We start from the raw sequence: 25,031 nt of genomic DNA on the forward strand, positions 1-25,031 counted from the left end.
TCGGCACATCTTAACTTTTCTGGGTCTCGTAGTCAACTAAGCTGTTAAGGCGTCGTACTAGGCGAGTGATTCTTTCCTTTTTTTCCATAGGTGCTGAATGGTGCTTATATAAGTACAAGGAGTGTTCTTGCAGCTCCAGGGGAAAGTGATTACAAAGAAATCATATAGTCTGGCATATAAAATTAGATATATAGGAATTAAGTGGCATTCAGCGGCTGATACAGTCAACAATCCTAGCTAAACAGAAGTATAAATAGGTACAAAGATGTAAATAATTATAAGAAATTAACGAGTAACTAAAACACAAATCAATAACGGTTAAACATCCAATGCTCCATGAGGATTTTTTTCAAATCATCAGCAATTTGCAACGAGAAAATCCACACACGGGAGCTCAAGAAGTTGAAATAAAATGATCTAATGAGGAGTTAGAAAATGAAAGGTAAAGCAGTACAGGGTAATGATGAATACACTAACAAATGAATATTAAAAGTACTGTATAACTAATAAAGGTTACAAAGGAAACAAAAGAAAAATGGGTGCACAAAACTTGTGGAATAATAGATAAAAAATAGAAAATGGAATAACGGGGGTAACTGAAATAACGTATGGAAAGAATTTCCAGTCACCAAGACTACTTTTGGACTAATTTTTCACTAATTATGTTGTTGAGTTTCAGCAGCTGTTATAGCGCATATGCTGAGTGATTTCCTACAAAAAAAAAAAACTTAGGTTTATGTATGGTAGTTAGATAGAATACAAATTACAATATCTTTGATAATTGTTGTTACTAAATTTATAAACTAAATGTTTTCTTATATTTTTCTTCACAGTTTGTGCCACATTGTCAGTTTCTTTTGGAGCTTTTCGTATCTGTTCTTCTTTAGAGTATGTCACTACGTTGGATTGGAAATGCCCCCAGCTCATACAAATGCCATATTAATGATGATTACACTCAAGGTATTTCAAATGTTTTATATGTTTTCTGTTGACATTCTTAAAATATTTTATTTTAATTGTTAATTGCTTCTCTTATGGTTTCCTTATTTCCTTTCCTCACTGGGCTATTTTCCCTGTTGGAGCCCTCGGGTATCCTGCTTTTTCAACTTGGGTTGTAGCTTAGCAAGTAATGATAATAATAATATGTGATAAAAGGTAGTAGCATGATAGTATGATTGTTTGCAGGTGTAAGAATTTCAATCCCCTTACTCAGATATATCCATAGACAAATTTTCTTTATATAATATACATGGAACTGATTTAATATTTAAGAGGAAGTTTTGTTTTATTGTAGATTAATATTTGGGAAATATCTGGTTCTTCACCTCTTCAATATTTGTAAATTGAGGAAATAGATTAATTCTCCTCTGTTCCTACACGAATACTAATCCTCGTCCTTTAATAGGAGTACAGTATGCTTTCGTCTTTGCTTGAACTTTGGCTGTTAAAATTTTTAATCAATTTTCTGTAGATACTGGCTAGTGGTAGTAAGCCCTGCCCACTACCCAGAACACTGACTAGCCACTTTGTTTTCAGCCTGCGAAGAATATAGGCTTTTTCCCGTGCCATTAATTGACTGTTTATTTTCTTCTCGTCTATGATTAGAAGTTCAGTGTAAATGAGGGAATTGAAGGAGGATGAAAGGGTTTGCCATTTTACCAATAACTGCAACTCACTGAGAATTTCTCCCAATTTACATTTTTTTTCTGTTTAACAGCATTCCTGTTGCTTTTTATTCCTTCTTGTGTAGTTTCTGCCAATTTACATTTTTCAATATTAATCTTACCCGACGATCATGTAGCTGTCAACTCCGTTGCCCGACAGAAATCTACGGTCGGGATACGCCAGCGATCGCTATCCAGGTGGGGGTGTACACAACAGCGCCATCTGTGAGTAGGTACTCAAGTACTTCTTGTCAACAAGAACTCAATTTTTCCTCTGTCGTGCCGCCGGCAAGACCTACTTGGATACGCTGTTGATTCTGGAGTTGTTGTTCACGATTTGGTGATGTATTTACTCTAGAGTTTAGCCTTCGCTATTCAGGAAGCTTTATCATTAGCTTAGCAAGCTTTTGGAATTAATTTGGATTAATTGTTAACGAACTTTGCTAGATTTTGGAATTCCCCCTTGACTACTTCTAAATTCAAGATGTCTGACCAGTCTCAAGTCCCTAAATACAGGCAGTGTAGTGTTAGGACTTGTGCTAGGCGTCTTCCGAAGGCCTCTTTAGATCCTCACACCGTTTGTTTCAATTGTAGGGGTAAAACCTGTCAATTGGAAGATCGATGTGGGGAATGTGCTGGGCTTTCGGAATTCGATTTTAACGAATTCCTCAAAAATGCACGTAGGTTAGAGAAGGAGAGAATCAGGAGGAGTTCTTCTCGCTCTGTGGATTTTTCCTCTCCCCATGCCCCTCAACCTTTTCCTTCCCCTGTGGTGGTGACTCCCGAACCTGCTACTAGTGCTCAGCCATCCATGGCGGATATGTTGCGTGCCATTCAGGCTCTAGGTGACCGAGTGGAGTCATTGGCTAATGACCGTAATCAGCTCTTGGCAGATGTCAGAGAGCTGAAAGCGAAAAGTGCAGTGGGAAGTGTTAGTGCTAGTGATGTGAAAAGTGTCAGTGTCAGTGTTGCGCATGAGGGTACATCTGTGCGTGCCAGTCGTCCTCCCAGTCCGGGACCTCTTGCAAGCTCCCAAGCCCAGGGGAGAAGCAATGTCGAAGGACCAAAGGGTTCGGCAGGCCTTGATCGGCGCACGGATGTATCCTCAGTGGTTGCGGACGTATCTGTTCAAGATCGTCCCATCCACAAACAGACGAATGAGCCCTTACATTCCTCGTCTGTGGAAGAAGTTTCCAGGAGGAAACGATGGACCAAGGTCTCACGACCGCTCAAACGTAAGGTCCCTTCCGAGCGAGTCCAACGGCCCAGGTGTAGCCACTGGGTCAGTTCGGACTCGCTGCAGTCATCTGATGACTGCACACCTCCCAAGAGAGGTAGAGTGGTTCCACAACAGGCCTCTGCTCCGTCTGTTGTTGCTCCAACCACGGTAGACCCTAAGTGGTCCATGCTGCAGACTATGCAGTCTCAGCTTGCGGCATTCATGCAGGAGTATCATGCTGAGAAGGTTAACACTGCTTCCACCTGTGAGAGCTCCACCACCGATGCGCAGTCCTCCCTGCCAGACGCATGTTCTTGCTGCTGTAGAGCTGCCGGGTTCCAGCACTATGCAGCTTTCTCCGCAACCCATGCGGCATGCGCCGCATACCATACAGCATGCTCCGCATACCATTCAGCATGCTCTGCTACCCACCGCAGCCCCTCCCACGCACCAACACTCTGCTTTTGTTGTTGCCAGCTCGCAGACAGACCAGCAGCGGCATGATGTTGGATCCGCAGCTACGCATGCACCCGTTCTGCCGGATTCAGCCGTTCAGCTTTCTGCTCTACCTTTGCCACTTCCTACTCAGCTTTCGGATGATGGAGTATCGGATGACGAAGCTGCACACTTGGATGAGCCGCACTCTGACTTTGAAGGGCCCAAGTCTACGCCTCCCTCCTTAGACTTTCGTAAAGTCCTTGCCTTGTTCAGGGACTTGTATCCTGAGCAGTTTGTGTCTGCAACCCCTCGCTCTCCTCCCTCCGAGTTTGCTCTGGGCATGCAGTCTGCTGCGCCTGCCTTCACCAAGCTCGTTCTCGCACGTTCATCTAAGAGAGCTTTGAGGGTTATGGGAGAATGGTTGCATTCCAAGAAGCAACTGGGAAAGACTGCATTCATCTTTCCGCCTTCCAAGCTTGCTTCCAAGTCGAGCGTCTGGTATGCCACGGGAGAGGAACCCGGCTTGGGAGTTCCTGCCTCTGCCCAGGGCGACTTCTCAAGTCTGGTTGACTCTCCCCGCAGGTTGGCTATGAGACGATCGAAGATCTGCTGGTCCTTTTCTGATATGGATCATCTGTTGAAGGGAGTCTTTCGTGCCTTCGAGATCTTCAACTTCCTCGATTGGTGTTTGGGAGCCTTAAGCAGGAAGACTTCCCCTTCAGATAGGGACTCTGCCATGCTGATCATGTCTTGCATGGACAAAGCCATTCGGGATGGGTCCGGTGAACTTGCGGCTTCGTACGTGTCAGGAGTGCTCAAGAAGAGAGAACATCTTTGCTCCTTCTTATGGTCAGAGTTGTTGTTCGCTCCTCTCTCCAAGTGTCTGTTTCCGGAGGAGCTGATTAAGGGGATGGCTGCCTCTCTCATCCAGAAGGATACCCATGATCTGATGGCATCTTCTGCACGTAAGGCTAAACCCTTACCTTCCGTGCCTAGACCCTTCCGCCCTGCAGCAGTAGACACTCCTGCTACTCGGTTCATCCCGCCCTTTCGTGGTAGAACCTCCAGCAGAGGAGGTACCCGTGCCGACAGTTACCGTGGCAAATCCAAGAAGGGTTCCAAGTCCGCAAAAGGCAAGTTCTGACTTCCTTCCTCTCCAGACAGCAGTGGGGGCCAGACTCAAGACCTTCTGGCAAGCTTGGGAGAGCAGAGGTGCAGACGCTCAGTCTGTGAAGTGGCTAAGGGAGGGATACAGAATTCCGTTCTGCCGCAGTCCCCCTCTAGCTACATCTCCCATCAACCTCTCTCCCAACTACAAGGAGAAGGACAAGAGGCTAGCGTTGCAACAAGAGGTGTCGCTCTTGCTACAAAAGGAAGCGGTAGTCATAGTCCGGGACCATCAATCCCCGGGCTTCTACAACCGTCTCTTCCTGGTAGCGAAGAAGACAGGAGGTTGGAGACCGGTGCTGGACGTCAGTGCTCTCAATGCTTTTGTCACCAAGCAGACGTTCACGATGGAGACGACGAAGTCGGTCCTAGCGGCGGTCAGGCAGGAGGACTGGATGGTCTCGTTAGACCTGAAAGACGCGTACTTTCACGTCCCCATCCATCCAGACTCCCAACCTTTCCTAAGGTTCGTCTTTGGAAAGGTTGTGTACCAGTTCCAAGCCCTGTGCTTTGGCCTAAGCACGGCACCTCTTGTGTTTACCAGACTGATGAGGAATATTGCGAAATTCCTTCACTTGGCAGACATCAGAGCCTCCCTCTATTTAGACGACTGGCTTTTAAGAGCTCCAACAAGTCGTCGCTGTCTGGAGAATCTCAGATGGACTATGGATCTGACCAAGGAACTGGGCCTCCTGGTCAATTTAGAGAAGTCCCAGCTCGTCCCATCCCAGACCATTGTCTATCTCGGTATGGAGATTCAGAGTCGAGCTTTTCGGGCTTTTCCGTCGGCCCCAAGGATCAATCAAGCCCTAGAATGCATCCAGAGCATGCTGAGAAGGAACCGATGTTCAGTCAGGCAGTGGATGAGTCTAACAGGGACACTTTCATCGCTGGCCCAATTCATCGAGTTAGGGAGACTCCACCTCCGCCCCCTTCAGTATCATCTAGCTTCTCACTGGATAAAGGACATGACGCTAGAGGCGGTCTCAGTTCCTGTTTCCGAAGAGATGAGGTCTACTCTAACGTGGTGGAAGAACAGCATTCTTCTCAAGGAAGGTCTACCATTGGCTGTTCAGACCCCCGACCACCGTCTCTTCTCGGACGCATCAGACACGGGCTGGGGTGCGACACTGGACGGACAGGAATGCTCGGGCACATGGAATCAGGAGCAAAGGACACTTCACATCAATTGCAAGGAGTTGTTGGCAGTCCATCTGGCCTTGATAAACTTCAAGTCCCTCCAGCTAAACAAGGTGGTGGAGGTGAACTCCGACAACACCACAGCCTTGGCTTACATCTCCAAGCAGGGAGGGACTCATTCGAGGAAGTTGTTCGAGATCGCAAGGGACCTCCTCATTTGGTCAAAAGATCGAAAGCTTTCGCTGGTAACGAGGTTCATTCAGGGCGATATGAATGTCATGGCAGATCGCCTCAGCCGGAAAGGTCAGGTCATCCCCACAGAGTGGACCCTTCACAAGAATGTTTGCAGCAGACTATGGGCCCTGTGGGGTCAGCCAACCATAGATCTATTCGCTACCTCGATGACCAAGAGGCTCCCGATGTATTGTTCTCCGATTCCAGACCCAGCAGCAGTTCACGTGGATGCCTTTCTGCTGGATTGGTCCCATCTCGACCTGTATGCGTTCCCGCCGTTCAAGATTGTCAACAGGGTACTTCAGAAGTTCGCCTCTCACAAAGGGACACGGCTGACGTTGGTTGCTCCCCTCTGGCCCGCGAGAGAATGGTTCACCGAGGTACTGCAATGGCTAGTCGACGTTCCCAGGACTCTTCCTCTAAGAGTGGACCTTCTGCGTCAACCTCACGTAAAGAAGGTACACCCAAACCTCCACGCTCTTCGTCTGACTGCCTTCAGACTATCGAAAGACTCTCAAGAGCTAGAGGCTTTTCGAAGGAGGCAGCCAGAGCGATTGCCAGAGCAAGGAGGACATCCACTCTCAGAGTCTATCAGTCTAAATGGGAAGTCTTCCGAAGCTGGTGCAAGGCGATTGCAGTTTCCTCAACCAGTACCACTGTAACCCAGATTGCTGACTTCCTGTTACATCTAAGGAACGTAAGATCCCTATCAGCTCCTACGATCAAGGGTTACAGAAGTATGTTGGCAGCGGTATTCCGCCACAGAGGCTTGGATCTTTCCACCAACAAAGATCTTCAGGACCTCCTTAGGTCTTTTGAGACCTCCAAGGAACGTCGGTTGTCCACTCCAGGCTGGAATCTAGACGTGGTTTTAAGGTTCCTAATGTCATCAAGATTTGAACCGATCCAATCAGCCTCTTTTAAGGACCTCACATTAAAAACTCTTTTCCTCGTGTGCTTAGCAACAGCTAAAAGAGTAAGTGAGATCCACGCCTTCAGCAGGAACATAGGTTTTACATCTGAAACGGCTACATGTTCCTTGCAGCTCGGTTTTTTGGCTAAAAACGAGCTTCCTTCCCGTCCTTGGCCTAAGTCGTTCGAGATCCCAAGCCTGTCCAACTTGGTGGGGAACGAACTAGAGAGAGTACTTTGCCCAGTAAGAGCTCTTAAGTACTATTTAAGAAGGTCAAAGCCATTACGAGGACAATCAGAAGCTTTATGGTGTGCTATCAAGAAGCCTTCTCTACCGATGTCTAAGAACGCAGTTTCTTACTACATCAGGCTTCTGATTAGAGAAGCACATTCTCATCTGAAGGAAGAAGACCTTGCTTTGCTGAAGGTAAGGACACATGAAGTGAGAGCTGTCGCTACTTCAGTGGCCTTCAAACAGAACCGTTCTCTGCAGAGTGTTATGGATGCAACCTATTGGAGAAGCAAGTCAGTGTTCGCATCATTCTATCTCAAAGATGTCCAGTCTCTTTACGAGAACTGCTACACCCTGGGACCATTCGTAGCAGCGAGTGCAGTAGTAGGTGAGGGCTCAGCCACTACATTCCCATAATCCCATATCCTTTTTAACCTTTCTCTTGAATACTTTTTATTGTTGTTTTTTGGGTTGTACGGAAGGCTAAGAAGCCTTCCGCATCCTGGTTGATTTGGCGGGTGGTCAAATTCTTTCTTGAGAAGCGCCTAGGTTAGAGGTTGTGATGAGGTCCTTTAGTATGGGTTGCAGCCCTTTATACTTCAGCACCTAGGAGTCGTTCAGCATCCTAAGAGGACCGCTAGGCTCAGTAAGGAAGACGTGCTTAAAAAAGGCAGAGTAATAGTTCAAGTCGACTTCCTTACCAGGTACTTATTTATTTTATGTTTGTTATTTTGAATAACTGATAAAATGAAATACGGGATACTTAGCTTCTTTGTTAACATGTATGCTGGTCTCCACCCACCACCCTGGGTGTGAATCAGCTACATGATTGTCGGGTAAGATTAATATTGAAAAATGTTATTTTCATTAGTAAAATAAATTTTTGAATATACTTACCCGACGATCATGAATTAAAGAACCCGACCTTCCTCCCCATAGAGAACCAGTGGACCGAGGAGAAAATTGAGTTCTTGTTGACAAGAAGTACTTGAGTACCTACTCACAGATGGCGCTGTTGTGTACACCCCCACCTGGATAGCGATCGCTGGCGTATCCCGACCGTAGATTTCTGTCGGGCAACGGAGTTGACAGCTACATGATCGTCGGGTAAGTATATTCAAAAATTTATTTTACTAATGAAAATAACATTTTTTTCTTTTTAACAGCATTCCTGTTGCTTTTTATTCCTTCTTGTGTGTAATAGTAACGATGATATCATAACTTAGTAATGAAACATTGTTGCTCACTTTCGATAGAAGGAGAACCTTAGATTATTCTTTCATATCTGCCGCACTTTTGTCTCAGCGCCAATGGCAGATCAACACATCAGACTTAGCGCACACTGCTGGTGGGAAGGAAAAAAGTATATTGCCCTTCTTTTTATCCCTTTTTGGGCAATTAGTCTTGACCTATCCATTGGAGTTGCATATAAGTCACTCCTACTGTTCTCTCCCCGTGGGAGAGGCAGTGTGGCCCAACCTCTCACTGAGAATGAAGAAAGATGGAGGTGTTACGCGCTACTTTGCTTGCATTTATTATTGTTTTACTACACATTAGTATGGTGCTATATACTCGCATGCTTTTATGGGAGCACCACCTCATCTGTTTGCGATCATGGCCATTTCACCCGTTTGTGTTTGGGCACCTTTACAGGAGTGTCATCTCATCTTCACGTGCCCATTAGAGCGCTACTATGTACTGTACTGTATTAGCATGCTACCATGTGTTTACCACCTCACGCTCCGACACATGGTGCAGTCGTTTAATCTTGATGTCATACCTCTTCGCGCTCAGTTGTGCTCTACTGATGGCTTCTGATTTCCAACTTTCTAGTAAGGTAAAAAACTGGATAATTTTTCATTTTCTAGAGTAGTCTCATACTAAATGCAGTGCCTTCAGCAAATTGCTACTACAACACTTGAAGCGGAAAACATCATCTAAATAGGTTCGATCAACATAGCTACAGTGCTTGTCTCTGACGATATTGGAATACGTGAGGGTGGTACATACTGAGATCATACCCAACGCTAAGTGGTTTGTATTCTGTGTACAGAGTACGTTGTGAGAGGTTCATGTATTCACTGCAGTTGCTCTCTAATTTCTTAATAGAAAAATTGGAATTTATTTTTAAGAAATTTCTTTAAACAGCACAAACTAAGAACATAAAATAGGTTTTGTTATGTACATTTCATTCCTATTCAATTTAGGAAAAGAACACCCCATATGAACCAGTAGTCAGAAAAAAAAAAGTTTGACTGCTTTGATTGATTTACAAAGTAACTTAACTGGATGTCAGTAAAAGGAAATTTCATTTCCTGTTTGACCATGGTGCTTCATTCTAAAGAATCAAAATTTTATTTTACCCTATAGTATAATTGAACACATTTCATATGATGTGAAGGTAATTTTGAAATATTTTTTGTTTTTTATTAAAGAGCGTATTTTTCTGTTAAAAAATAAGGAATTATTTTATTTAAATTCTAATATCTCTTTTCTTCTTTGAAATAATTGTTCTAACATAAAGTTATTCAAGTAACGGTAATTAAATAACAATATTTCAATTTAGAAATCCTCATACCTTTTTCATAGTGTGTGTGTGCGCGAGGAAGAGTTTTATAACTAAAGCAGATTTATATTTTTCATTGTACATTTTATATTACATATCAAATGATGCATACTTAAACATACTGTATGTATGAATTTTTTATGCCAAGGGTTTATCACTGAATAGTTTACATGCTATAATGTTGACATGTATATTTGTTAGTTTTTCATTATTACATTGTGCAGGGAGTAAAATGGACCAAAGGTTGGTTGTATAGAAGTGCAGGCTATTTGAAAATGTGGGGCTGCATGCAGCAGTCATAACCACGAATACTTGAATAGTTATTTAGATATTATACGGATCTCTGAACGGTGAAGACGGAGGCATGACTGTATGAGTAGTTGTGTTACAAGCCCAGGTCCCACATGAGACAACGATGCATCTCTTGTATGGTAACGTTTAGATGTAAGCCTCAAGTGATCAGTAGTAATACTGGCTCTTCTTCATTCTTCTGTTGAGGGACAAAGAGGTCGAAACATTATGGGCTCATCGGACCAGATGCCGATAAGTATCACTTCAGAGCTCCATTCTTCAAGTTTAAAGAAGTATCTCTCCCATCCAATTTTTAACGAACGGGGAATAATGGATCTTATACCAACACATTAATCATGATACTTGGTATTTGTTTCCAACTGACATCCCCTTCTGGGGAAGGGGATCTCCAGTTTGATGAGGCACATGCATGCATGTACAGCCCAGGTAGCAGCCTTTCATCCATATGAGAAGCAGACAGGGGGTTGCTGGGGGTCATCGCATTGCTTCTCAACAGGGTTGAAAATGAACTTTCTGGCCTGGGTTGCAGGCGACTTCTAACGCATCAAGCAGTGAGTCTCCCTAATTAAAGGACGAGGTTTTTGTATACAACGTAGTAACAAATCACAAAATTTTAATGTTTTTCTTCGCCATACAAACCCGAATCCCTTAATCCAACCTCAACCAACCCTCTCGGTTCTTGCCCGAAAGATAAAAAATGAAAGCTCTCTTGTTGGAAAGAGGATGGGGCTTCTCACCTCACACCCTCACCAGGTTGTTTTCCAACTTCAAGGACCAACTCTTGTGTGCACTCAATAAATCTCCCTAGTTAGAGGAATCAGGTTTGTCTGGGTAAGAAAAATACAAATTACTTAGAAAATTTATGATTTATCACCTCATCGGCATGCTTTTATTACCAGCTATTTCTTCCCATTGATTGTGTTTATGCCTTTGAGGTAGTATCATTGTGTTTCTTGGTGACATAGCTACTCCTACTTTATTTAAAGCCTTTGTGTTGTGTGATCATGGTGTGTAGGCTATGTGTTTGTTGAATGAGGGAAAGTCAGAGGGTATTAGGGTATTTCCAATTGTTTGGTACTGCTATTCTAAGCGGAGGATTAGCAAGTCAGTTGCATGCACATTATTTCATCAGTTTATCGTATGTCAGGGAAGACCTATTATGTAGATATAAAAGTGTTTGAATTGCTTTTCTTCTGTTTCTTATGGTTAAACCAAAACTTTGAAGCTCTTATTTGGTTAGGCCAATATTTTTATGTTATTAAGAATTAAGATTATTATTTGCTAATATCTTTTTTTCTCACAGCTTGTTGGAGTTTGTTACGAGGTTCATGACACTTGGAAGAAACGTGGACTCCTTAAAAAAGAGGAAGATGATGAAATCAAAACCAAATTGAAGCTCGAATTGAAATATGAAGAAGTTGATCCTTCTCCAGTAGACATATTTCACTATGCCTTCAATTATGTTGGTGTTTTAACAGGTATGGGTAGTTTATGATTTGTACTCTATTTAAGCTTTTATTATATTTTATTTTGGAAAACTTCTTTAATTTTGAATTGTAGTCAGTTTTGTCCCTATACAGGTTTTTAAAGGTTGCTCATGAATGGCAGAGGCAAGGGACAGTGACATTGCCCTAGCAATCAGGACAATGCCCTAGAGACTGACCATATATACATATGATCAGCGCCCAAGCCTCCTCTCCACCCAAGCTAGGACCAGGGAGGGCCAGGCAGTGGCTGCTGATAACTCAGCAGATAGACCTATATGCTCCCTCAAACCCCCAACCTTAGCTCACAAGGATGGTAAGGTTGCAGACACTAATGAGTCTGAGCGGGACTCGAACCCCCGACTGGCAAACACCAGGCAGAGACGTTACCAATCAGGCCACAACAACCCTGTTAGATGTTAAGGATCAGAATTACATCATGATTAAATTACTTGTTATAAGTCAACGTTATATTTCAAATATATTAGGTGTTATTAGAGTGACTATAAACCTATGATACAATAATTTTTACATAGTTTTCTTGTTTTCACTCAATTCAAGGATTATGGTAAATATAATTGTGATGTCATTTTTCATGTGATTTTATATAATATACAAATTCTGGGATGTTTCACATAGTATGAAGCACTAGCAAATTAAATGGATAAGATATTAAGATAATGCTAAGATTATAAAAAATGCTGTTGGAAGATCATATGACAAATGAGGCACTTTGCAAAAGCTGTGATGTCTATTTGCCGAGGTATAGGAGATTGAGATAGTAAAGTGTTACGAAAATTGCAGATAGATTTTGGTTGATAGTAGACATGCAATTGGCAGAATGAAGACTATTGGGGATACCTAGTAAATTATAGATAATTTGCGTGAATGAAGACCTGGACTTAATGGGAATTCTGGTAGAAAGTATAACGTTAAGGGAAAGTACAACAAAATTGTAGGATGATATTGGGGATAATCAGCAAAGTAGATTATTTAAAACTATTGAAACCATTGTGGTTTTGACTTACAACATTTCATGGATAAAACACAGTTCCCATAAAGGAATTGTATTATTTTTATGTTACTATTTAATTTTATCATTCTGCATTTGTCCTCCATGTCTTTTCTAGTCCTAGTTATGTTTCCATGTCAATATATGTTTATGTCCCAGATTATAATTTACTACTGCATTGGCATATGTGAGTGACTTTGGTGATTATGTGCAGTCCATATAATGTATATACAGGTAGGTGTGTTCTGAATTGCATCAAAATTCGAGTTACATATCATAGGAATGGATCTTCATTGTGACCCAGGACTTCCTCTAACCTTTTGCTTTTTTTCTGTTAACACACATTGGTTTTTAATGATTTAAGATTTCATGAAGAATGAGGCAAGTTGAATGCTAGAAAATGCAGTCTTCGTATGTAGCCAAAGTGCCCACTTAATGCCATTCTTCTTTTTAAAAACAGTATCTGTTAAGGACATTTTGTGAATGAAAAAATGGACAAAATAAGTGACTGGTCTGTATGGAAAAAATTAATTTTCATTCTTAAGTAAGTTACATTCTTCTATCATAAGAAGTTTGTGGTTCTTGTTCCATTGTGAGAAGATTTGTCCACTGTTTCAAGTTAGCTGATTCTGAAGAGTGGATATGTCAGTATTTTAGATACTGTACAGAAGGTCCTCAACATACTAACTTTCAGATATACAAACACAAATTTAACTGAAGTCATAAATCTCTAATATTACTGTATATCAAAAGTTTGTACACTGTAACACGATAATGAAACACTGTAATTGTATAATCTCGTACATACACAAACATATACCAAGGCACTTCCCCCAATTTTGGGGGGTAGCCGACATCAACAAATGAAACAAAAACAAAAAGGGACCTCTACTCTCTACTACGGCTCTGTTCGGGACTTCTGACAAATGACTGTGGAGCAGTGCTGCGTCTTGTGCGAGGTCGATTATTGGAAGGTTTTCGTATGGAAAAGAAGTAATTCTTTTGGTTTTCTGCTTTTTTTATTTTTGTTTTAGTACAGTATATATTCTTTGTTTGCGTGGGTATTAGTAAGCAAACCAACATTTGCAGTAACCTGGTATTTAACTCGTATGTATCAGGACCATTTGTTGACTTTTCCTACTGGAAATCGTAGGCATGGGAGTTGGGTTAGGTCTACCCTAGGCCAAAATTTAGCAAAATTCGACCATAAACAGCTTCTTGGAACCTATCAAGTTCCGTACTGAATATAGAATTTTAATGTATCTGAACATGTTGAATTGTTGTTGTTATTTGTGCATGCATAAATTGCATATTATTATGTTTGGCACATGTATTGATTCCCAGATTTTATCCTTATCAGGTCCCTATTACAAGTATCGAGTGTACGTGGATATGCTGCACGGAACCGTTGTTGATGGGGGACTTGATTGCGTACAGGCGATGTTACGAAGGATCTGGGTTGTCCCACTGTATTCAGTGGCATTTCTTATCACATCTTATTTCTTCCCATTATCGGTAGGAAATTACATTTCGTATTTTAGTTGTAGTTACCTTTATTGTTATCACTGTGCTGCCCACTTTTCTTAAGATTATGTTTGGGTGTTGAGATATATTTTATTTTTATAAGTGCATGAATTAAATTTTTTTTTTTTTTTTTTTATGAAGAAATATCCTGGTTATGGCATGCAGTATCATAACTGCACTTTGTGAGATATATCCTTAGGAGACCTAGTGTGCACATATGATCTTCCATGTTTGGTATGTTTTGGTTACAGCATGTTTAGAAGCACTTTTTGGGCTGATTTTCATTAAATGTGAACCAATAATAGATTTTCATGTGCAATGTTAAACCAGAGCAATCTTGGATACTAGTCAAAGACATTACAATGGAAAATTTGTACACCAGTTATTTAAAGTAGCATAAGTTCTTTTATTGATAAAATTGCTGTTGAAGGTACCTGCCTTTAAAGTTACGTTTATATTGGGCGTTACATAGAAAATTGGTATTTTGGCAGAAGGCCAGCAAGGCATTGTGAGAAAAGAAATTAAATCACTAAAGTTATGTGAAGAATACATTTTCAGTACAGATGTAAAACAACTTGCATTCCTAGACAGTCTTTTTTACAAATGGCTCATATATCCTAAAAATTAGTGACTGATGTTTTGTTTATGCATCATGTACAAGGCTACTCATCATGACTTGATCCTTGATTCCTTGTTTTGCCTCTTCTACAATTTTATATCAATTCTGCAAGTTTCATGTGCTTGTCTCAATGCCCACCTAGCAACTTTCTTTGGTGTGTATGTTTCTCTTTTACTTTAGCAATAAGGCTGATACTGATTTGTTAAGATTTTTAGTATCCACAGTGGTTCTACTATTGTTGAATCTGACCTAGCCATTTTTCTTCCTTATTGTCAACCATTGTTCGGAGGTCTAGGATAACTTGCAAGTGTTATTGTTCATACTTATACTTATTGTGGGGCCCATTTACTTATCGAGGTTTCTGGGAAATGTTACTCACTGCTTGCCAATGAATCGTACGCATTTTACAAACGAAGGTTCCTTTTTCACAAGGTGTGTAGGTGCCATTAAAGGTTCTTTGCATTATTCCATTTGCCTTTAGCTGCATTGTTTTTTTGGCTTTTACTTTTTTATTCTTCTAGTTTTTGCATATAGCTTAATAACTTCTTTGGATTTACCCTTCTTAATTTAAGTATAAATATGTCTTATTGGTAGCTTCAATTATCTTTCCTGTGGAGTCTCAGGATACAAGATTTTAGCTGCCCATAATCTTGGAATATGGAAAATAATAACTAAAAAGCTCTATAAATTTGCAGCATTTGATTTCAAAATTGTATTTGCTTTGTTACTGTCTTGGCTGGAAGTCCGTGTAGTTTATCTGAGCAACTGTCCCTTTGTCTGGCTGATCCTATCCATTCACACATGCATCCTTGTGATGCCTTTGTCACATTGAAGCATCCATAGGGGGAATTGTATCCATGCTTGCATGTGGTATCACCTTATTTTAAGATATATTTAAGAATAAAAAATTGACCCCTGGTAGAGTAGTGTGAATGCTCTTTGGAGGTTGGCCAGAATCTTAAAAATGAAATTTAATATCCATGGGAAACATTATGAAAAGTATAAAAAAAAATGCACTTTTGCCACTTCAACAAGCATTATGGTTTAACCACAACATTGAGTCAGGATTTCCAACTCTTACAGGGCTTGTCACTTCAACAGTCAATATACTGGTCCAGTGCAGACTTTTGACACTCCTGCTGCTAGCTCTTTTCTATCATAATAAATTTGAGTTGCAAATACAAAAGAATATTGTTTATTGAGGTGAATTAAAAAATCAAGAAGTGAACATAAATCATTGACAAAAAGTATTGATAATTATATGGTTGTTGACTTCCAATTGATAGATTATCTTTAATATTTTATTAATAGTAACCACTGCAGTAGTTAGCACCCTTCCCTAACCATGTTTATGGAGTAAGAAGGCGAAACCAGGTTTAGGCTACGTCAAGATTAGTCTAGCAACTTGAAACTTTCCTTTCTACAATCTGTTTCTCTTAAGGGGATGTATATAGTCTGATTTCTCTTTTGGCATTAAAGGGATTTTGACGAAGGAAAAATCTATTTCTGGGCGAGGGACCTGTGTCGCTCCGTAAAATGCTCCTTAAAGCACCATTTCTAAGGTATAAATACGGCTAAATATACCAGAGAAAAAAGTTGCATGGGATGCCAGGAACATACCCAGCTCGCTCACCCTTATAGGGTGTCGGTATAATAACTTGGGCGTGTGAAACCACTACCAGAGGTCCCTTACCAATTAGACTTCTCCCTCCTCAACATCCCCCATTACTACGAGGTGTCATTCTCTACAGCTACTGCCCCCCCTCCCCCCCCACCACTACTTCTACCCATCGTTCTCCCATCATTCCTTCTAAGCACCCGTGACGTTCGGACGCGTTTTTCGTAACTGTGTTATTTTGTGTTTTTGAAGATGTCAGGCATTTTGGAGATCTCTGCTCCCAAGTTGAGTATTATATTTGTGTGTTTGGGATTTCTAGGTAGCGACACGTTCATTTAATAACCTTGTTGGTTTTTCTCTCAGCCGCTTTGTTGACGCCATTTGGTGTTTTTTGAAATTTGTGTCCAATGGTCCAAGTATTTACTAGGAATTCCGAGAGACAAGATTCCTATTGCTTTGTATGTATCGAGACACAGGACTTACCTTAGCCAAGTCATACCTGCCTGCAATTTCAATAGGAGTGGTGAAAACGTAGGCCGCTCTATAATTGTAGAGCTTCTCTTGTCTGGTCTGCTTACTCTAATTTTTAGAGGTACAGCTTCCTTAATTATCACGCCAATTAATACATGTTAAGGCCAAGGCTAAGTCCAAGGTCAGGGTCAAGCAAAAGGTCAAATTCCAGTCATCAACCATACGGCCACAATTTTAATTAACCATAAGTTTGGACATCCTTGTCAGAGACTTCAAAAAAATCCACGCCAATTAATACATGTTAAGGTCAAAGTTAAAGGTCGGGAAATAAGCTGCCACGGCGGAGGTCAGCGCTCAACTGAGTGCTTCTCTAGTTAGAATGATGTTTTGTAGTCAATACTTCTTTATTACCCCTTGATTGATCTGTGATCATTTCACTAAACTAAACAGAACATTCCTATATAAACCCTTTTACTTATGAGTATCTTACATTAGCCATAACCAAGGCTGGGTTATTCTTATTCACTCTTTAGTAGAAGGGCTTAGTTGACATTAAATGATTTGCCAGCTGGTGCTTGAGGAATGTTCCCGATATATACACCAATATGTTGTTGCTTTCTCCTTGGAGGTTGACCGACATCTTACGGCAAACAAATGTTTTTCTGAGACAGTTCATTTTAAACTTGACTTTATTTCTGCATTCTGTAAGTTTCAATGACAATCCTTCAGAGAAAAAAATGACATGTTCTTTGTTGGATATTGTACTGTAGTTGGTTCAGTTTGCCATAATAGGCTACATGATTTAAACTTGACAAAATTCCAGTCACCACAGTAATTGGAAGAAAAATTCTTGTTAATCATAAATTGTCATCCCTCTGTTTTGTTCTTCATCATTTATCATCAATGATATCTTTTTTTTACTTCTTCTATATGCTTAATCTTGCTTTACAAGAATAATCATTAAATATTTATGCTGATTGCCTGAAAAAAACAATTTCTGGAGATTGACTGGAGGAAACTATTTTACGCTGCAATTACAACCAGGAAGAAAGTGAGCGAATGGTCTATAATATAAAGTTATTTAACCACACCACTAGGTCACATTTATTGTAACCAAGAAATGTACAGAGTTCCACAGCTCATAGTTTAGCATAGTTTAGGTCCCAAAAGCAAACTGTAAGCAGTACCTTACTATGGACGGGAATCGGTGACTGCAGCTCACCCCATAATGGGTCTACTTCATTCACTAGTTGACCGCTTTATATTTAGATTAGGTCATTTGATAATTCTGAGCTTTATTTTTTCACTGTTACAGGGGAAAAGTTTATTATGAAGGAAAAATTTATACATAGGAAGCAAACAGTTTGTAAAATACCAGATTTTACTGATGTGTTGTTGACACTAATAACTTATTTTTTCTATTTTGTTTTAAATTTTCTAATATGCCATGAGCCACGTATTTTCTGTCAACTTCCCCATTTTATATTGGTGATAACTACAGTCTTATATGTTTTTAAACATTAGTTGCTGCCTTCTTTCATCTTTTCTTGTTTTTGTATGAAAATTACACACTACATTCATTTTCTTTAGAAATTCATATGCATTGCTATTAGCTTCTGCTAAAGAGAATCAATGCTTTTCTGCACTTAGCTCTAATGCAAGCTTGTAGTTCTTTTAAAAATGGATGTTTGGGAGGCTTCCTGTTTTAAGTTTTATAACTATTTCTGATGCATACTGAAGTTCAACCCTTCTTTTCCTATTTTCATGATCTTGTTACGGAAGCAACATTAGCATACTGGACATACATGCACTGCTTTTAGAAAAATATGCAGTACTTTACAGTACTCTTATAATTAGAACATAAGAAAAATATGTATAAGTATATATATGAAGTTTTTTTTTTTTCCCTGAAAACTTTTTATGAAATTTGGGACACTTTGGTGAAGATATTTTTTTCTGAAAATTGTTTTTCCTTTGAAAAATATTTATGAAATTTGAGACACTTTGGTGAAGATTTTTGCTATTATCAAAGGAAGAAATTCTTATCTAACTGTTAAGCATTAAATTTTATCTAATGTACTTCATTGTAATGATCACTCGACCATACTGGTTTTATGATATTTACAGATTTTGATTTTGCATGAGCTTTCAGTAATTTTTGTAGTAGTTGGTTTTTTATATTGAAGACTTAACAAATGGATATACAGTATATCTCTTTGTATTTAGGTTTTGAAAAAAGAATTATCATAATCAAGATCACATGGTTTTGTTAATAATGATAATCTATTTTGATGAATCCTACCTGTAGGTCACATTGCTAATGTCTCTGAAGTGTGGGCATTTTGACCTTCTAAAACCACTCAATGCAGTGTGAAGTGTGAAAGGGAAGGGGTTATTTTTGCGGGAGTAATTCATGTCGGAATTTTTTTTTTTTCCTTCTAGCTATGAGATTACTGGGAAACAGAGATTAGCAATGCTTTAGTGTAAATGTAGCTGTAAAGTGTGATGTGGTTAGCTATAGTTTTCAGAAAATAATTTAGTTTATACTTCGAGGGAGAGGGAGAAAAAAAGAGAAATGGACTAAATCTACATTCAACAATTCTATGGAATAATTTTAGAATTAACTTTTTATAAGATATGGTTAGTTGATAGATATCAGTTCCCTGGTAAAGGCAGGGGCAGTAAGTTATAGGGATGTTATAAAGTCAAGCTGATTCATGTTTGTCCTTGCACGCCATACAATCCATTCTTTTTTAATAGGGGAGATCGTTTATTGCAAGCTGGAGACAGTTGTTAGAATAATTTTATGAGACTGGTTTGAGTGTGCAGATGAGAACTTCTGCCCCCTTCACTAGTCTGAAAGTTTTTTTTTTTTCTTGTGGGTGAGTATGGATGTACTGAACAGCTTCTAACAAACCTTTTAATGTTTTTTTTTCTTTTGTAGGAAGTGAATACATTTGAGTTTGTTGGAATGGAATTTAAGGAAGAGTCTTACTTGGTAGGGGAAGGGTAGGAAGGGTAGATGTTGCAACTGATTTATGAGTAAACTAGCTGTAGATCCACATTCCTCTCTGCATCTTGGAAGGGGCAGGATTGTTCACAATAATCCTCATGCATCAAGTGCAGGTCATGGCAGTTTGTGCAGTGGCTGGCATATGCCATGAATGGAAAGAAGTGTTAATCCTTCATAGGTGACTGTCTTGCCAACTCCCAAGATGACACTGAAGAAGTCTTTTGCTGCTTTGGTATCCTCAGTGGATGTATCTGCTGCCACTGCCCCTGTGCATACGCCCATGGTTTTGTCCCTGGAGAGTATGCATCAGTAGTAAGGAGCCATCAGATCTGATTCAGCTGGCTTTTCAGGTTTTGGTGGTGTGAGAAATATCCCCATTGTTCACTTCACCCTTCGGAGGCTAGAACCTCTCTGCCTGTCTCCATGCAGACCACTGATGATGTTTTACTTAAGGAAGTTTTGGGGTTCCTTAACTCTTTCAAGTAGGCATTCCATGACTGTGTTGAGGGAGCTTGTGGCTTAGTCTATGCCCTATGATCCCAGCGATGTCAGGGACTCTAATGCCCCCCCCCCCCCCCCCAAGGCCAAGAGAACTGTGAAGGGTCGGAGAGAGATACCTGTGCAGGCGGAAATGATGCAGCACTATGGATTGTCAAGCACAAGTTTGAGCGTAAATCAGCCTGACTGAATGGGATAGACCTCTACTCATGCAAGTTATCTATGCTCATGAGAAGCTCAGAGCAGTCTTGCCTACCCCTGGACCTTACGCCCCAGGAGTGGGACATGACCCTTGTCCTTAAGCTCTTGCTTGTACCCCGTATGTGCCTTTGACGAGGTTGTCAGTGAGAGATATGACTCGCGAGATTGTCTCTTTGCTAGCCTTGGCCTCGTTGAAGAAGGTAACCAAATTGCATAGTCTATCTTAATTAGTCACCAATGCTAAGGTGTGGAAGGAGTTTTCATTTATTGTCAGAGTTTGTGGCCAAAACTCAAAACCCGTCAGCACGTGACCTTAGGTTTGAGACTTCTCCATCCCTTCTTTACATGAAGCGTTGGGTGTTGATCAAGAGCAAATGCTTTTGTGTCCCGTGAGGCCTCTCTAGTGCTATTAAGAAGGAACCGACAGCTCAGGCCCGAGTTTCAGCAACTTTTTCTTAGCACTAGGAGGACCAAGAAAAAGATGTCAAGGAACGTGATCCCTTACTGGCTTTGTGAGACGATCTGTACAGCTAAGCCTCGACTGCTTAGAGAGTTGAGGCACAAGTTAGGACCAGGAGTATAGGCCTCATCTTAGCTTTCAGGAAAACCTGTCAGTGGGCTAATTCTTGAAGGCCGACCTCCTTCGTACTTGAAGTAGTTTTATATGTATACATACAGGTAAGTCGACGTAAATAGTGTAAGATCCAACATGTAAGTTTAGTTACTAGACTAGTAAGTGTAATTTCGATCCCACAAATTCTCGTAATGTTCCCACACTGGCTGGTTTCAGAGGAAAGGGTATAGGATAGGGAGAGGAATTATTTTCGCTGTTGAAAACCTCACATTTCAGAGCTATTAGCAATGTGACCTAGATGTATGTGTCAAAATTTGGAATTATTCTTTCTATTTTTATGAAATTGTAATCATCATAGGTTGTTAATGTGTTATTCCTAGATGGGCCATTCAAAAGCATTCTTCATTGAAATTGAGTCATATATGAAATATGTGGTGGAAGTGCATTCCTTTAAAATGGCATTTTCAATATTTAACTTAGCCGGTGATTATAATAGCTGCAACTCTGTTGCCCGACAGACAACTCTACGGTAAAAACTCGCCAGCGATCGCTACACAGGTTGCGGGTGTGCCCAGCAGCGCCATCTGTCGTCCAGATACCCAGTACTCAATGTAAACAAAAGACTCAATTTTCTCTCTGTCGAGCTATCGACAAGACGTACTTACTCGCTGTTGCTAAACTGGAGTTTTTTCACAACTAATTGGTGAAGTACTTTATTCTAGTTTTGAGCTTTCGCTATGCAGGTGTTTTATCTTCATCTTAAATCTTGAATTCGTTTTGGATAGATTTAATTATGGTGACAAAGAGAGTATGGGCTTTCTCTCACTTTTAAATGGCCGACCCTTCCCTTAGACGGAAGTGTGTTTAGGCTTTTAGTAATTATATCACGTTATAGATTTTCCTCTATATATTTTATATCTCTCCGCCTTTATTAGGCTTCTTCGATTAACTTTCCATTTATTATAAACATATAAAAATAATTTTAATGTTTTGTTTATATAGACCTTTCCTGAGAGTAGGCGGTCCTAACTTGGAAACCGAAGTTAATTAACGTTGAGCCCTTTATATCGTAATTAGCTTTTAAAGAGCTAAGGATTTTAAACTTTTTAAATGTAATATTTTATGAAAGAATTTCTTTGATAGTCTTCGTACTGTTTTCAAAGATGAACTAACGTTTAGTTTATTTATGCTACGCAGTTGTTGACGTTCAGGACGTTCAACATGCGCTCTATCGTTACGATAGAGAGAGAGTGTATCACGGTTTCACTTTGCAGTAAGAGTTAATCGATTCTGACGTTTTGTTCATTCTTTCTTAGCTTAAATGTTTTAAATTCTATTTTAAAGGAACTTTTTATTTAAAAAACCTTTCAGTTTTTTCCTTTAGTCAAATAACATGTTTTTTTGACGAAATATAATTGGGCTCTTCTCTTAGGTGCGAAATCAAGAGAGAAAGAGAGAGAGAGATAGAGACGGAGGGAGAGAGAGGAGAGAAAACGTTCCGTTCAAGCGGGTGACGTTGTTCTCGTGTTACTCTCGTCCCTAGTCGCTGTAAGGGGAGGAAGGATAAAACGTTTTAGTTTTTTATTCTCGTCCCCAGGCTATGTGCGGTGAGAGATTGAAAACGTAGTTATATCAACTAGTGTTTAGTCTCTTTCCCAGCCACTGATTTTTTTATCTTAAAATATGTTTTCTGTTTTTTGCTGGTATTAATGAGCTTGCATTATACGACTGATTTCGCAATTACTACCTTTTAATGAAGGGTAGAATTGCGTGTTTCAGGTAGAAATCAGTAAAAGTTTCGATTTCAGTGAAATAAGTGCAAAACAGAAAATCGAAGTGATAAAGTGATATGCGCAAAGTGTTACAGTGTTGCGTCCGAGGGTTCGTCTGTTCGTGCCTGTCGTTCACCTAGTCCGGGACCTCTTACATGCTCCCAAGCCCAGGGGAGAAGTAATGTCAAACGACTTATGGGTTCGAGAGGCCTTGACCAACGAACAGACGTTTTCCCTCTATGGTATCGGGTGTATCTTACCAAGATCTCCCCTACCATAAAACAAGAGAGACGTTGTTTCTCCTCGTCATCCGAAGGCTTTTCGCATAAGAAACCTGTCACAAGGTTTCAAAGCCCTTAAGCGAAAGTCAGTCCTTTCAGGACAGGTCCAGCGTCCTGGTTACAACCATTAGGACAGCTCTGACCCTATGCAGTCATCGGATAACTGCTCGCCGCCTAACAAAAGCGTAACACAGACTCCGAGAGTCTTTTTTTGTAGGCAAAGTGTTGCGGTCACAGACGTTACCCTCGTCTCTTACCACAACCATTTCCGTTGATCCTTAATGGGTTGTATGGCAAGACATGCAGTATATGCTTGCCTCCCTTATGGAAGACTATTCTGCCGATTAGTCCGTTGAGTCTAGCCGTTTATCTCATCGATATCCTGGCTTTCAGCCAACCTAACGTTCCTTTGTGCTTACTGTTGACGTTGGCGTAGCTTAGTCACGTCAGTCAGGTTGTTTAGAACCACACTCGATGCGGTCTCGTGTGGTTTTTCAGCCGCATTTGGACGTTAGGCCACTTGCTGATGCTCCTGTTGATGTTCAAGACGTTCACTAACAATCGGAGTTGACTTGTTTTGACGCTGTGCGTCAACCTCCGCATTCTAGAGTTGTTTTGACTGCTCAGTCTAGGCAGTCAAAGCAGTCTCGAGTGGACGCTGTGCGTCCTCACGCACCTGTTGTGGTTGACAGTTCAGTTGTTGACAGTTCACAGACTGTCAAGCAGTTACATGACGTTGCGTTCTGGTCCGCTACTAATGCACCAGTGAGTGTGGACTCTGCTTGTAAAGCATTGCCACCACGGTAGGTCTCTCCCTTGCTTGAGACTCAGCTTTTATCGGACAAGGTTCCTGTAGATGAGGAAGTTGCTGTTCCCCCTCCTACTGATATTCCCTTGAGGACTCTGTCAGATAGAGAGGAGCCTAAAGCTGCTTAGCCTCCTATGGACTTTAATTAAATCATGATGATTTTTTTTAAGAATCTTTGTCCGGATCTTTTTGTAACTGCTGCTCCTCGTTCGCCTAAACGTCAGAGCTTACACTAGGCCTAGCTACTTCGAAGCCGTTGTTTTTAAGCTAGTGCTCTCTCGCTCTCCTAGAGAGCTTTACGTTGGCTAGGCGACTGGTTTTTCACCAGGAGGAGTTTGGGGGATACAGCCTTTGCTTTCCCTTCTTTTAAACTGGTTTATAGAGCGAGAGTCTGATATGACACGAGAGAAGTTCTCGGCTTGGGAGTTCATGCTTCTGCCCAGATAGACTTCTCAATTCTCGTAGACTCTCCCTGGCGCCTGGCCAGGAGACGCTCCAAGTTGTTTGCAGGTCAACTTCACAGCTGTTTTCGAGCCTTTGAAGTTTTGCTGTACAATTATGTCACACATAACAAGGCTTTCAGGGATGGTAAACGGTACCGCCTCAGTCGCTAACCCCGTCTGTTGCCACACCTGCTCCCGTAGACCCTAAATGGGCTTTGCTGCAAGACATGCAGTCCAAGCTTGCGTCCTTGATAGAGGACTTTAATGCGGAGAAGGTTGCTACCGAACCTTCTGGCCAACAACCTTCCAACCGGTCGGTTGTGCGCCCTGTTGACGCTGAGGTAACCTACTCGCGTCTGTCAGTTGAGGTGGTTCCTCCACCGATGCGACCCAGTGTGGGTTGCCAGCCGCACGTTGACGTTAAGCGATGCTCGGAGGTGGTTGTTGACGTTGAGGACGTTCAGCAACCAGCAGAGGTGACTTGTTTTGACGCAGTGCGTCAACCTCAGCAACCCGGTAGGGTGTTGACTGCACAGCCCAGACGGTCTAGACAGTCTCGGGTTGACGCTGTGCTTCCTCGCGCACCCATGGTTGTTGACAGTTCACAGACTGTGCAGCAGTTCCATGATATTGCGTCCGGCTCCGTCACGCATCCACCAGTGCGACCGGACTCAGCGAGCCAGACGTTGCCCACTCCGTTGCCGTTTCCTCATCAGTTTTCGGATGAGGAACCCTCTGATGAGGACGTTGCTGAACAACAAGACGATCAGCCCCCAGAATAGATCAAGCCCTGCTATCCATCCAGAAGATGCCGAAGAAGGAACGCTGC

The 25,031-nt window shown here is 41.1% G+C and overlaps 1 protein-coding gene across 2 annotated transcripts in view; it reads left to right on the plus strand.

Moving 5' to 3' along the window:
- The window catches only part of frj (farjavit), a 94,618-nt gene that overhangs the window by 14,430 nt on the left and 55,157 nt on the right, over window positions 1–25,031 (plus strand). For both annotated transcript variants that reach the window (XM_068371048.1, XM_068371049.1), the window contains exons 2-4: window positions 834–960; window positions 11,188–11,362; window positions 13,741–13,895. In XM_068371048.1, the coding sequence (XP_068227149.1) occupies window positions 834–960; window positions 11,188–11,362; window positions 13,741–13,895 (457 nt within the window). The remainder of the gene's footprint in view (window positions 1–833; window positions 961–11,187; window positions 11,363–13,740; window positions 13,896–25,031) is intronic.

Source organism: Palaemon carinicauda, chromosome 3 (assembly GCF_036898095.1).
Source record: "Palaemon carinicauda isolate YSFRI2023 chromosome 3, ASM3689809v2, whole genome shotgun sequence".
NCBI lineage: Eukaryota > Metazoa > Arthropoda > Malacostraca > Decapoda > Palaemonidae > Palaemon > Palaemon carinicauda.